The 12,755-nt window shown below is 39.1% G+C and overlaps 1 protein-coding gene across 1 annotated transcript in view; it reads right to left on the bottom strand.

Annotated features, from left to right (window-relative positions):
- Positions 1 to 525: 525 nt before the first annotated feature.
- Positions 526 to 12,755, bottom strand: part of WIF1 (WNT inhibitory factor 1) — an 82,019-nt gene continuing 69,789 nt past the window's right edge. The window contains exons 7-10 of the mRNA XM_080661152.1: positions 11,441 to 11,536; positions 5,803 to 5,898; positions 4,931 to 5,026; positions 526 to 1,372 (exon numbers count right to left, since the gene is read on the bottom strand). Coding sequence (XP_080517278.1) covers positions 1,251 to 1,372; positions 4,931 to 5,026; positions 5,803 to 5,898; positions 11,441 to 11,536 — 410 coding nt within the window. The 3' untranslated portion in view covers positions 526 to 1,250. The remainder of the gene's footprint in view (positions 1,373 to 4,930; positions 5,027 to 5,802; positions 5,899 to 11,440; positions 11,537 to 12,755) is intronic.

Raw genomic sequence — 12,755 nt, 5'->3', positions numbered from 1 at the left:
TCATGACTCAGTTTTTTTGTCTGTAAAAGTGCACAATGATACCTGCCTCCTAGGATTGTAAGATAACACACATAATGTTTGTGGGAATCAACAGGTTTTTAATTATGATAGCACTTTTCATTGATGCCATTCTGACACCTTCAGAAAGTCTTCCACAGATGGATATTTGACACATTCCAGTTAGGGAAGACCTCTTGAAAGACACAACTGAGCTGAGAACGGACATAAATCGGAGTGCTGCAGGCAGTGACAACGGGGTGCTGTGTAGAGAGAGTGAGTTGGGAGGGAGAGACGAGGATAGAGAGCTAGGACAGGGTCTGAGGATGGAATAGCTTCTCTTTTTTAAAAAAAATTCTTGATTGATTAAGGTGTTACCATCAAACCTCAGAGGGAAGGTAGGGGAGGGTGGGGTTAAGGGGGAGAGCTTCTCTTCTTAAGAGTGCTGGAGTTTCAACTAATGCTCAACTGTAACCAACTTTATTTCCATAAGATAGCACATGCAAAGATCACTCCATAAAACACTCTGAAAACTAAAGCAGCACCTTTATTTTATACATACAAACAGTATAAAATGTTTATTATGTAAGAGCTGTGTTTTGTTTACAATATATTATATTGCTTCAAGCCAATGCCAAAAGTTCATACATTATATTCCCTATTTTATTGTGTTCACAATATATTATATTGTTTAAATGCCACTCCCACAGTGTTACTTCTTTTCTTTTTTTAATAGTGAATTCTCTGGAATCATGGTAAGGTCAAATATATTGTATTGAGAGTTTAAAAAGAAGGACAATTAAAAATGACAAATGTCTAAATACATGACAGTAAAATTTGAAATGCTATAACTTCACGATTAACTGTTTCATCCAAACCCTTGTGATTTATGCTTGTTTGTTCCACTTACCTTCTCTAACGTACCCCAACCCTTCCACACCATGGATGCACTGTGATTTTGGAAATTACCTGTCAACTACACACTGAAAAGACAAAATGTTAACCTGATCAACTGCCATAATATAAAATCTGTCCCAAAGCACTGAAACTAGAAAATTGATACCATCATGCTACAGATGTACTTAGAAAACTTAAAAGGAAGAGTAAATATCAGCTCAGTGATTTATAATGAAGCTAATAAAATTCAGGCCAGTATTCTTAACTGTAATGAACATTATTTGAACATTCAACACATGAAAGGTTAACAAAGGCTATGAACTTGGTGTAACTTAAAACGTTTCAGATGTTGGAGTTCACCAGATGTAATTGGATTCAGGTGGATCCTGCCGCTCCTCGGCCTTTTTAGGTGAAGGCGTGTGCTGCCTGAGCCCTGTGCCTGCTGGCCTCAGGGCATGCATGAGGCTGGCTCCGTACCCTGCAAAATTATTCACAGCTTAAAAGAAAAGAAACTATAAAAACAGGCTCTTCACATTCATTATTAACCATTCAAATGAAATCCATTTTCCCTTTTCAACCCAGAGTGGAAGACCACAGCAACCACAAAAAGCTACCTGAAGGAAGAGATGCTACACGTTCAAAATCCCTGTTAAAAGAAATCCATTTTACTAACTCCATCAACTCCGGCTTCCATGGAATGTCTGACTCACTATGTATTTTGGCCACGCAGAAACTCCTGATGCAAAGTTTGGATGAATATGATTGAATGGAAGGATCTTCTCCACCCAAGGGCTGGGAACGAGGTAGCGCTGAGATCTCTAATGTAGGAAGACTTTTGTAGAAGGTTTGACTATTGATTCTTTTCACGCATAAACTAGCCTAGATTCTATTGTTCAATATAATCAATATAATAACCTCTACTCTTCATATAGACCACACGATCAGGTATGGCTATTGCACTAACACAAAATAGGAATTTTGTAAAAATTAAGGACTTCCATTGCACATTTAGAAAAAGGGTTGTGATTTGAACTGACTCCTTATCAGTGGGGTTTTGTGAGTTTAGTCGAGGTGGGCATGTATCTATTTCCAGCTCGGTTGTTGTTAAGTAGAGTGTAGCACTGAGTTACACAACTTGAGACCTCCCTTGCTCCTACTTGCGAACTTTTGGAGGTGCTCGGAGCACCGGTTCATTTCTACTGATTTCCTAAAACTGATCCAAGACTGCAATCACATTGTAAAAATCTGCCTCCATCTTCCTGTGCATTAGAGTCAAGTTCGGCATTTCATTTGTTCCTCGTGGTTTTTAAATGCAAGCATGCCATTAAATACGTACTGAGAACAGAATACTTTGTGCCTGAATGTGTTTCTTTGAATTGTCAGTATGCAGACTAGTAGCTCAGGGGACAGCCAAAACATGAGCCAATAATGTGCTGGAGGAAATCCCTACCCTGCCTCTCGCCCTGCCACCCATGAAGCCCAAACCTCCCTGCTGGTGAGGGTGAGCCTAAGCGGAGAAGTCTGTCTCCAGTATCCTCCTTCCCACTGAGATGCCTGGGTGCCGGGGACCTCCCAACGTGTCACCCCACTGGGAATCTGTTCACAGAAGAACTCTGTGTCTTAGAGCTTCCTTATTACCACCTTCTAGTTGAAATAAACTTCATTCTTTCTGCCTTGATTCTCTTAGCTAATGTATAAAATAGTTGTGTGGCCTCTCCCAAACACACATTTGCATTTTAATTAAGCACCAGGGCATCTTCTGGGTGTGCAATGCCTTGCTCAGAAGGAGGTAGACTGATGACGGAGCTTTCAGCAACACGGTCTACAAGTGGGGTGCTATCTGAAGTTGGCAGACCTGTCAGAATTGCTCATCTATGCTCCATGACGCCCCTGGCTTGCCTTCTTTTTGGAAGAGTGCCAGGAGTGTCAGCAGGGACAGTGCCCCTCATGCTGTCCTCCCATCACTCTCAGGGGCCACCAGGATCCAGACGTGAGTCCCAGAGGACCTTTGTAGTTGAATCCTGGGATGGGTGGTCTGACCTCATCCCTAGGACTTCTGAAAAAGTAATCTGATTTTGGGACAAGCCTCAAGGTTTATATCCAGTTTAAGGTAGAACAAAGGGTTTGGTTTACTCTTTCCCAAAATAGCTCTAGAAAAGGTTAGCTTTCTATAGGCCTTTTGGTCCAAAGAAGGTTTCCTGGTATGTATGTCCTAACAGGGATACCATTCAACCATCACCACTTGGGTAAAGTGCTATTTCCCAGAGGAGCCACATTTCTTTTTAAACTGTGTCCACCTGAAGTCAATTCAATCTACCATCCAATCAATTCAGTAGGTGAAAAAGAATGAAGTCAATGTATTAGTGTAGCCTAAACCAGACCCAACTACCTTAAAATAAACATGTGCACCTACATATAAGTGTATTACATATACGTAAGAATAATATAATGTGAGCATTTTCAAATCAGCACAAAAATAAACTTGAGGTTGAAAATGTAAATACTTATGTTACCTATTTATGTTAATATAAATAAGATGATATCAGATATATTTTAAAACGAATATATTTTTCTCAGCACCTCTGTTGATCATTTCCACATTTACTGGGCTACATGCTTCACCCTTTGGAGACCCTTGATCTAGAAAAACATCTGACCTGTAAATGATGTGTTCAGTTGTATCCATTATTTTGGAGACACGATATGGTAAACCAGTGATTTTCAACTGGTGTGCCACAAGAATTTTTAAAACATGCAATATCTGACTAGTCAGGGACACTGACCTCTTTTCCCTTAGGTTGTCAAATAAAAAATGACAACGGCCAACACAACTATAGCATCTGGTGTGAATGAATCAAAATTCTACCTACTTTTTTTTTTGTCAGATGGGCAAAATATGTATTTTGATGTGCTGCAGAACATTAGTAATTAGTCTGTGTGCACTATGAGATGAAAAAGGTTGAACATGGCTGTGCTAGACACATGTGGAGTTCTGTTATCGCAGGGTGTTATAGGCTAAAGCAGCCATGGGCAAACTACGGCCCGCGGGCCGGATCCGGCTGTTCTATTCGGTTCTCTTGCTCTCCCCTCCGCTCCTTTACTTTGAATTTATATTAGTTCACACAAACACTCCATCCATGCTTTTGTTCCGGCCCTCCGGTCCAGTTTAAGAACGCATTGTGGCCCTCGAGTCAAAAAGTTTGCCCACCCCTGGGCTAAAGTCTTCCTCTCCTGGAAGCTGAGTAGACAGTGGGCGCAGCTTAGGAGACTGAGCTCTAGCTGCCGACCACACTGAATCTGCATTGTTTCTGTGGTCCACTTGCAAATTGCCTGTCCCTCCCACCACAACCTGGGCTCCACCCAGCAGAGCCTCCTCTTTCTGTTCACTGGTGTGTCCCCAGTGCCCAGATTCATACTTAGCACAGAGAAGATATCAACCACAATGAAACAGTTGTGTTTAGCAAGTCTCATTTTGTGTATAAAACAGGCCAGTGGTTTATTATCTCAATAGCTAGTTTGTTTCTGATCATCAGTAAATTGGAAAAAAACCGCAACTCCATCATAGAATCTCTCTCATACTTCTTAACCCTTTCTCTCCCTCAAAAGAACTCATTTAAAACATACCATACCAGTACAATTTTTAAAGATTTTAAACAGCAGAACTCTTTATGTTAGCTATGCTAGTTGATAAATCTTGAATGACAAAATCAGAGCCACGAATATACAATTCTATATTTGATTTAAAATCTTACTTTTACTTGTCATTGCTTCCATACTTAATAGACCCGTATTTCCAAATCAACCTGTTTTACTAATTTAATCTAGGAAATCTTTGTGGTGATATTTTACAATGAGGCATTCTCTTTACACTCTCAAGCTTAGACTAAAGTGTAGAGAGCTGCAGGCAGCAGGAGGAAGATGGAGAGAAGAGGCAGAGAAGAAGTTGCTTTAATGAAATGGAAAGCAGGCGAAGTTATGAGTTGTCTTTCAGTCTTTGGAGCCAAGGAACAGACGTAAAAGAGGCCACCTCACTCACTTTTATTGCAGTGTCTTCCATGCCAGCCTTCCTGACACTGACATTTGTTGGGCTCATGGCAGGTTCCATGTGTCCCACAGCCAGGCTCGCAGACAGCTAGAATCAAAGGAGATAAAAAGGATGTTTCCTGAGCTTTCATTTCTCAACAGAAATACACAGCTGTTTTCCTTGCTATTCTTTAGAATGTGTTAGTGTTGGCTTCATCCCCTCATTTCTTTTTTTTCCTGTCAATCTTCAGCTCCAAGTTGGTTTGGGACTTATTGAGAAGGTCCTGAGAGTGATCTTAAACTAAGTTCGATGTTTCTCATTCACAAGAGACACTTTGCAAGACTTCAAAACTGCTGGGCAATGGAAGTTTATTTCCCTTAAGAAAACTCCTAAAAGGTTAAAAAGTTCATTCGTATGTGTGAATGTGTCTAACTTTTTATACATGTGTGAATTTCATACAATGTTTTTAGTCTACATAAAGGAAACCTACACTGAGTGGCCAGATTATTATGATCTCTGAATGCATAATAATCTGGCCACTCAGTGTGTATATATAAGAGGCCCAGTGCATGAATTCGTGAATGGATGGGGTCCAGCCAGTCTGGCCAGGGTGAGGGGACATGGGTGGTTGGCCGGCCTGCCTGCTGGTTGAACTCCTGGTTGAGGGGACAATTTGCATATTAGCCTTTTATTATATAGGATATACACTGAGTGGCCAGATTATTATGCGTTCAGAGGTCATAATAATCTGGCCACTCAGTGTATATGTCAGGAAAGAAAGGTTTATGTCTAAGTAACATGCAGCAGGCACAGAAGTTATGCAGAACAAGACTAGGGCTACTTTCATAATCCCTTACCCAGACCCATGTGTACGGGGTACTCACGCTTTGAACAGAGGTCTCCTTGGTAACCTTTGGAGCACTTACATTTGCTTTTACCAATGCATTTACCTCCATTTCGACAGGGTTGTGGGCATTTGCCTGAAACAGAGAAGAATGCAAATAAGCAAGGAACTCCGTGTTTTGTTCAGAGGTAATTACATTTTTCAAAGAAACTGCCAGGCTTGGGGAGGATGAAGCTACTAAATGGCAGTCATTTCTATTTATTTCAGATTTAATCTGGCTTTTATTCTGTTTGAATTTCATTTTTGGAACAATCAGGCTAGTATTTTTACTTAAATTTTTGAATATTTATCTTTTACAATTAATGTGTTGCCCAAATGCTATCTTTGCATTACTTTTTCATAAACAATATTTTAATTGATTCATAAGCCCTTATAGTTTAAGATATACTAACAGCTGAGATATGATGTCCCTGTAAATGATCTTTCCTTTGCGTTCTGATTTTTGAGTATCACTTTTTCTGAAAGCAGGCTGACACCTGTACCTGATAGCATCTGTCTTAGCCTAAGATTCTCCAGAAAGGAGGGCTTACATGCACATAGTTTACTTGGGGAAGTGATCCTAGGAAACAGGAATGGGGAATGGGAAGAGTGAAACAGGAGGGAAAGCCAACACAAAAGTATGTTTGTGAGTGGGTCATCATCGCTGTGGCAATTGGGTTCTACCCTACTGCATCCTGCTGAGGAGCCCTGTAGATGGGCACCTTCAAGAAGGGAGAGGGGAGCATCTATTCATCAGCACCTGTGTCCCACTGGTCAAGGGTCACCCCATAGGATAACTTCCTTGTGCTTCCATTTTGCCACTGTGTGAGTACAGGCGGTATTTTTTTTTAGGACTCAGAGGAGTATGAGTAGAAAGCAAGAGAACTGTGGAACAGCTAAGATGAGGTGCAATCAGGTTATTTGTGTGAAAATCAGGTTGTCGCAGTGGTGGCTGGAGGGAAAGGCTGGCTGAGAAGGATGTCAGAGGTGCACAAAAGGTGCCTAATACCACACCTGTGCATTTTTCTGGAATGTCTCAGATCCTAATAACACATCATTCTTTTTTTTTTTTAATCTATATGCCAAATGAGTATTGCTAATGTTTTCACAGATCTTTGAATCACAGGATTTTAGAGCTGAATAGGGCCTTAGATGTAAAAACTATATAATAATTTTCTTCTTACTCCAGAAGCTACTTATTATCCCTTTGCAACCTAGAATTTTCCATCCTAAGGCTGAATTTTTTGAAGAAGTACAAGAGAAAGGTTTGTCCACCCAGAGCTGAAACCACATCCTGTAACTGGCACAACGATGTTGCAAAGAGAGCAAACAACCAGTAGATTTTGGTAGTGGAGGAGTTTGGATAACGTATTTTTGTTATTGTTGTTATTCTTCTTTTCCACTTTAGCAGAATACTCACCGCAAAGGCCTAAATACATAAGGAGAAGAAATTAAATCTTTATCCTAAAATAACAACCCACCTTTCCTTCTCTAAGTTCTTTTATGGTCAAATGAAGCTTTGAAATAAGTGAACTACTATAATAGTTTACCGGCAAGCACTATGCTTAACAAACATGAAGTGAATTCCATTATGAAAATCATTTTGCTAAAAACACACTTTACTTATTCAAAAGAACTTTCTTCACATATAAATCAAATGAAGCAGCATTTGGTCATGGTGAGACAATATAGACTTAATATTGAGATGTTAGAATCTCTCAAAAACCTAGGATGCCACTAGACCTTTATGTTTTTCTGATGCATGGGGTGTTCCAGAAACAGGAATAACCTTAATTATTAAAACAACCTTAATAATAGATTACCACCTTATCATTGACCATTAAAAACCCAAAAGGGTCCTTTTTGCTAGGTTTGGATACAAAGAATAGCGCTTACTATTTGGTTAAGATCCTAACCCTTCCCTAAAGAAAAGGAGTACCTAACTCTGAATTTCTGTTTGCATTTTTAAAAATCTGACTATTGTATGCACAAAATTGGATCATATCACAGTGTTCTGCAATGCACTGAGGTTTTTCAAGAAAGCAAGATGTGGGACAATAATTATATGGCAGAAAAGATCTTGTACTTATTGTGAAATACTTGGTAAGCCCACCTTTCCCCATGTTCTGTGAGAAGAGAACGTGGTCAAACAGAGAATGATTGGTGGAGAAAACTTGTTCATGGACTCCCCAGGTCTTACATTTTCTTGGCAAGAGGTTCACTGCAGCCAGGAAGGAGGACGTTCTCTCCTGGTTATCACACAACAGAAATGTGACTGCAGGCAACTGGTAGAAGGCCCCTCCTGGATCAAACCTCATGAAGCCAAAATCTCATAAAGATTGATTGTTTTAAAACTCAGAGGCTCATAAGTATCTTTAATATTGACTTCTTTTTCCTGAAAATACTTTATAACCAAATTCTATCCATTAGACAGTGGAAAATTGAGTCAACTTGAGAGATTACCAAAAAGAGGCCAAGGATTGCTGGAGACAAACAGATTTGATTAAGTTTGAACAGTTAGCATTTTTGGTGGATGAGTCTGGTAAGGACAATGAAATATTGACAAAATAAAGCATTAAACGTCCTCCACCCATTGGATTGTGGGACACCTTCAATTTGCTACTCCACTTCACATAGAAAAAGATTAGAAAGGTTTACAATAAGTACCAACAGTCATCATCTCTGGGTTTTAGGATTGTGGGTGATTTGTAATTATTTCATTAAATACTCTAAAATTTTTACAGAGAACTTTTATAATCATAAGAATCTGTGAAGTTATTTTAAAAACCAATTTACCATACAGTATAAATAATTTGTGTGGTCTTTTTAATCGAAGGTTCATTAAAAATTTTAGGGAAATCTATACACCTTAAATAATAATAAATATATATTATATCCAGATACCTCTACTCATGGTCTTCTTTGTTAACCTACAAATGTTTCTCATAATCAAGTCAGAATGAAATTTGAGAAGAGATCAATCCTAACAGAGGCCAGAAAAAAAGAAAATATAGATAGCATCAATATATATTTTCACTTAAAAATTTTCCTTTTTAAGTGAAAATATATATTGATGCTATCTATATTTTCTTTTAACAATAAATAACAAGTATTGGCAAGGATATGGAGAAATTGGAACCCTTGTCCTTACTGAGGGAATGTAAAATGGCACAGCCTCTTTAGAAAATAGTTTGGCAGCTCCTCAAAAAATTAAATATGGAGTTAACATACAGTCCGGCAATTCTACTCCTAGAGACTCAAGAGACCTGAAAACATATGTTCACACAGAACTTATACATGAATGTTCATAGCAGCATTATTCATAATAGCCCCAAAGAGGAAACAAACAAATGTTTATCAATTGATGAATTGGTAAACAAAATGAGGTTCGTATATCCATACAATGGAATATTATCCACAATTAAAAGGAAGCATGATACATGCTACAGTATGGAGGAACCTTGAAAATATCATGCTAAGTGAAAGAAGTCAGACACAAATGGCCGTATGTTATATGATTATACTTATATGAGTAGGAATAGGAAAATCTAGACACAGAATAGGAAAATCTAAAGACAGAGAATGTGGATTAGTGGTTTCTAGGGTCTTGGGAAGAGGGAAATAAGAAGTGACTGCTAATGGATACAGTTTCTTTTCGGGGTGATGGCATGTTTCGGTATTAGCTAGAAGTGCTGCATGATTTTGTGAATATACCGAGTTGCATACTTTACAATGGTAAATTTTATAGCATGTAAACTATATCTCAATTAAAAAGAAGAATACATAAAATAATAGCATTATTTAACTCAAGGAACTGTTTCATCAATGACCCAGCTATGAGAGAATACTCCAGAATTCAAAGAATTACAAAAGATTGTAAAGCAGTTATTATAGTGGGAAGTTATTTCTTTTATTTGCTTTTAAATTTTCCTCTTAATTTCTCCTTTATTTTCTGAGGTATACCATAAAACACAGGTGGTTGTTTTTTTAAAAAGAATACATAATTAAACTTTTTGTCTCTATTACACCAGAGGTACTTCTATTCGAGACCTATTTCCACCTTTTTTATTTTTTATTTTTTGTAATGTGGCTCCTGTGATTGAAACAGAAAATTTCCTAAAAGGATTTGAATATGATTTATGATAGGGATAATCAGGAGCTTTCAAAAGCCCACATTTTTGGTGCAGATAGGGGAACAAAATAAAATAAGAATAGAAAACATTGTCACTGCCAATGGAAAGGTTGTAAACCTGAGAGCATGAAAGGGCACACTTATATGAAGAGAAATGAGGCCATAAACAAAGATCCATAAACATGAACCAACTAACTATGCAAAGTCTGAGAGTAAGTACAGGGCAAAATTGAGGGGAGTGAGCTCACAGATATCTTTATCAGGGCTGGGTCACTAATAAGAACAGAACCACATCCTGACAGTTAATTACATGTTCTATGGAAACTTCAGAGGTATTTCATGTGAACTCTATAAAAAATGGTTACTTCATCTAGTGCTCATTAAAGTACAAAAACCCACAAATAAATTAGAGGTTGAAAGTTAAAATAAGAAGTCGGTTTTATTCAATTTTGAACTCACAACTTCAGAAACTATGACTGTACCAAACGCAGTGGTGTTCTACAGATATAATGTGGCTGGAAATGAAAATGCCGTATTCCAGAACCTCCAGAAAGGCAGGGACATGCTCGCGTTGCTTTTGCGCCTTCCTGAGCAGAGCTCCCATGTTACCTGCCTTCTGGGTCATAAAGCCACCTAGAATGGGGGTCAGCTCATTTCTGAGTTTAGTAGAGAACGTCAGTGACTTGCTGAGGGTTACATGGATGGTAGGTGACAAAGCCAGGACAGGCATTTTGATGTCCTGATTCCCAAAGCAATGATTATCTACCACATTCTACTTGTAAGTTTTTACTTTTTTGGTATTGGAGCAGGTCTAATATATAGTGAAGGCATAACATACCCCATTACAGCTCAACTATTTTTTTACATAAATAAAACACTCATGTGACACTTCATCAATCAAGATACAGAGCATTTTTGGCAGCCCATCAAGTTCCTTTGTGCCCCAACCACTACCCTGGTTTCCCATCATCCATTAGTTTTGCCTGTTCTTGAACTTCATAAAAATGGAATCATGCAGTATGTATGTTTTTGTGTCTAGCTCCTTTTACTTCACATCGGTGCGATTCATTCATGTTGTGGTGTGTGCTATTGGTTTGTTCTTCTTTCTTGCTGGGCATCCTTTTTTCTCCTTTTTTTTTGAGTCTGCCCTTTTCTCTTAGATGGGCTACTCAGCTCGGGAACCCATCTAACTAGGCTGAACTACAGGCTCTGCACATGCGAGGGGGACAGAATCACCAAGAACAATGCAACATGCGGAGCAGCCCACACCCAGACGTAACTGAGTCAGAGAGCCTTTGCTCTGAGTCATCTGAGCTGAGCTATGTCACTCTGCTCCACCTTTAGCCAAGTGAATGGGGGCTGAGTGTAGTGAAAATAAACCACTGGCCTGAGACCTTGGACAAGCAATTCATTGTCTCTGGGCTTCAGATTGCTCATTGATGAAAGGGTTAGATGGAGTTGCTAAGGTCCCTGAAAATAAAAGAGAATGCAAAAGGCCAATACTCACTTATTTCACACTGTTCTCCCTCTAGTCCTGGAGGGCAAATACACTTTCCAGGGTAGAAACAGGTCCCTCCATTAAAGCAGGTAGTTGAGCAGTTCGCTGTGAGAATGAATAGCAGGGTGTTGCGTTAGACGATAGGTTAAATCTAAAGAAGAAAAAACTTCACTTACAGTTCGGTGACACTTTGGAGGCATCTGCTTCTCACCCACCACTTTTCAAACACAGGAATTGGAACCAACTGCCTGACCATATGCAGACTCCAACAACACAATAGGATACCATGCATGCTATGTAGTACCCACCCCGAGGGTTACATCTTAGTGGAAAGAGGTACAGTATGTAAAAAATTATTTTTTATTTTCTTATAAACATCTCCAGGGGTGGGCAAACTTTTTGACTCGAGGGCCACAATGGGTTCTTAAACTGGACCGGAGGGCCGGAACAAAAGCATGGATGGAGTGTTTGTGTGAACTAATATAAATTCAAAGTAAAGGAGCGGAGGGGAGAGCAAGAGAACCGGATAAAACAGCCGGATCCGGCCCGCGGGCCGTAGTTTGCCCACGGCTGAATACCCTTAAAAGAAGACCAATATAAATCCCCCGCATTTTTTTTAGAAATTAAAACATTGCTTTTTTGTAAAACAGACATGAAGCTATATGGATATGATAGAAATTTTGCATGATGTTTAAAGGTAAAATATAACCCTTCGAAGAAATTTGTTTGGACTACATCTTCAGCCTTCACCCTGCTCAAACCCAATTCATGTCACCTCCTCTCCAGTTAAGGTGACACTCAGTGGACCCTTTGTAAAGCTCCTCACTTATATTCTTGAGCCGGATTTGCCTTAAAAGCTGTTTGGAATAGTGAAAGGGGGAAATACAATGTCTAAAGGGAAGTAATGTCCTACTTCTACATAATGCTCCATGGAAAACACCCCCCTTCCTTTTTTAAGCTAAAGGAAGAGGAAAATGGAGAAAACTTTCAAAGTTGAAATAGGTAAAAGAAAGAGAAGCCCTAAGTATTTAGATCCAACAGAGGAGAAAGCAACTTTTTTTTCAGAATAAGAACAGAGATTCATCTTATGTAAAAGAGATTTTTTAAAAACTTGACTTTTTATGGTGTTTGGAAGAAAGGATCACTGTATTCAGGAAAAGACAGCCTGCCGACCCTCATGAGGCCCCATAGGCAGGGAAGTGGCAGCAGCATGAGCCAGGGATGAAGAACTTGGGTATATTATTGTGGGCATCCAATTCACTGGGCCATCCAGGTAAAAATCGACTGTGTGGGATTCACACTAAACCCTCTCTCGGTGTCAACA

This window comes from Plecotus auritus, assembly GCF_963455305.1.
Source record: "Plecotus auritus genome assembly, chromosome: 3".
Taxonomy (NCBI): Eukaryota; Metazoa; Chordata; class Mammalia; order Chiroptera; family Vespertilionidae; genus Plecotus; species Plecotus auritus.
The sequence above is the reverse complement of the archived record's forward strand: the minus strand, read 5'-3'. Positions and strand labels throughout refer to the sequence as shown.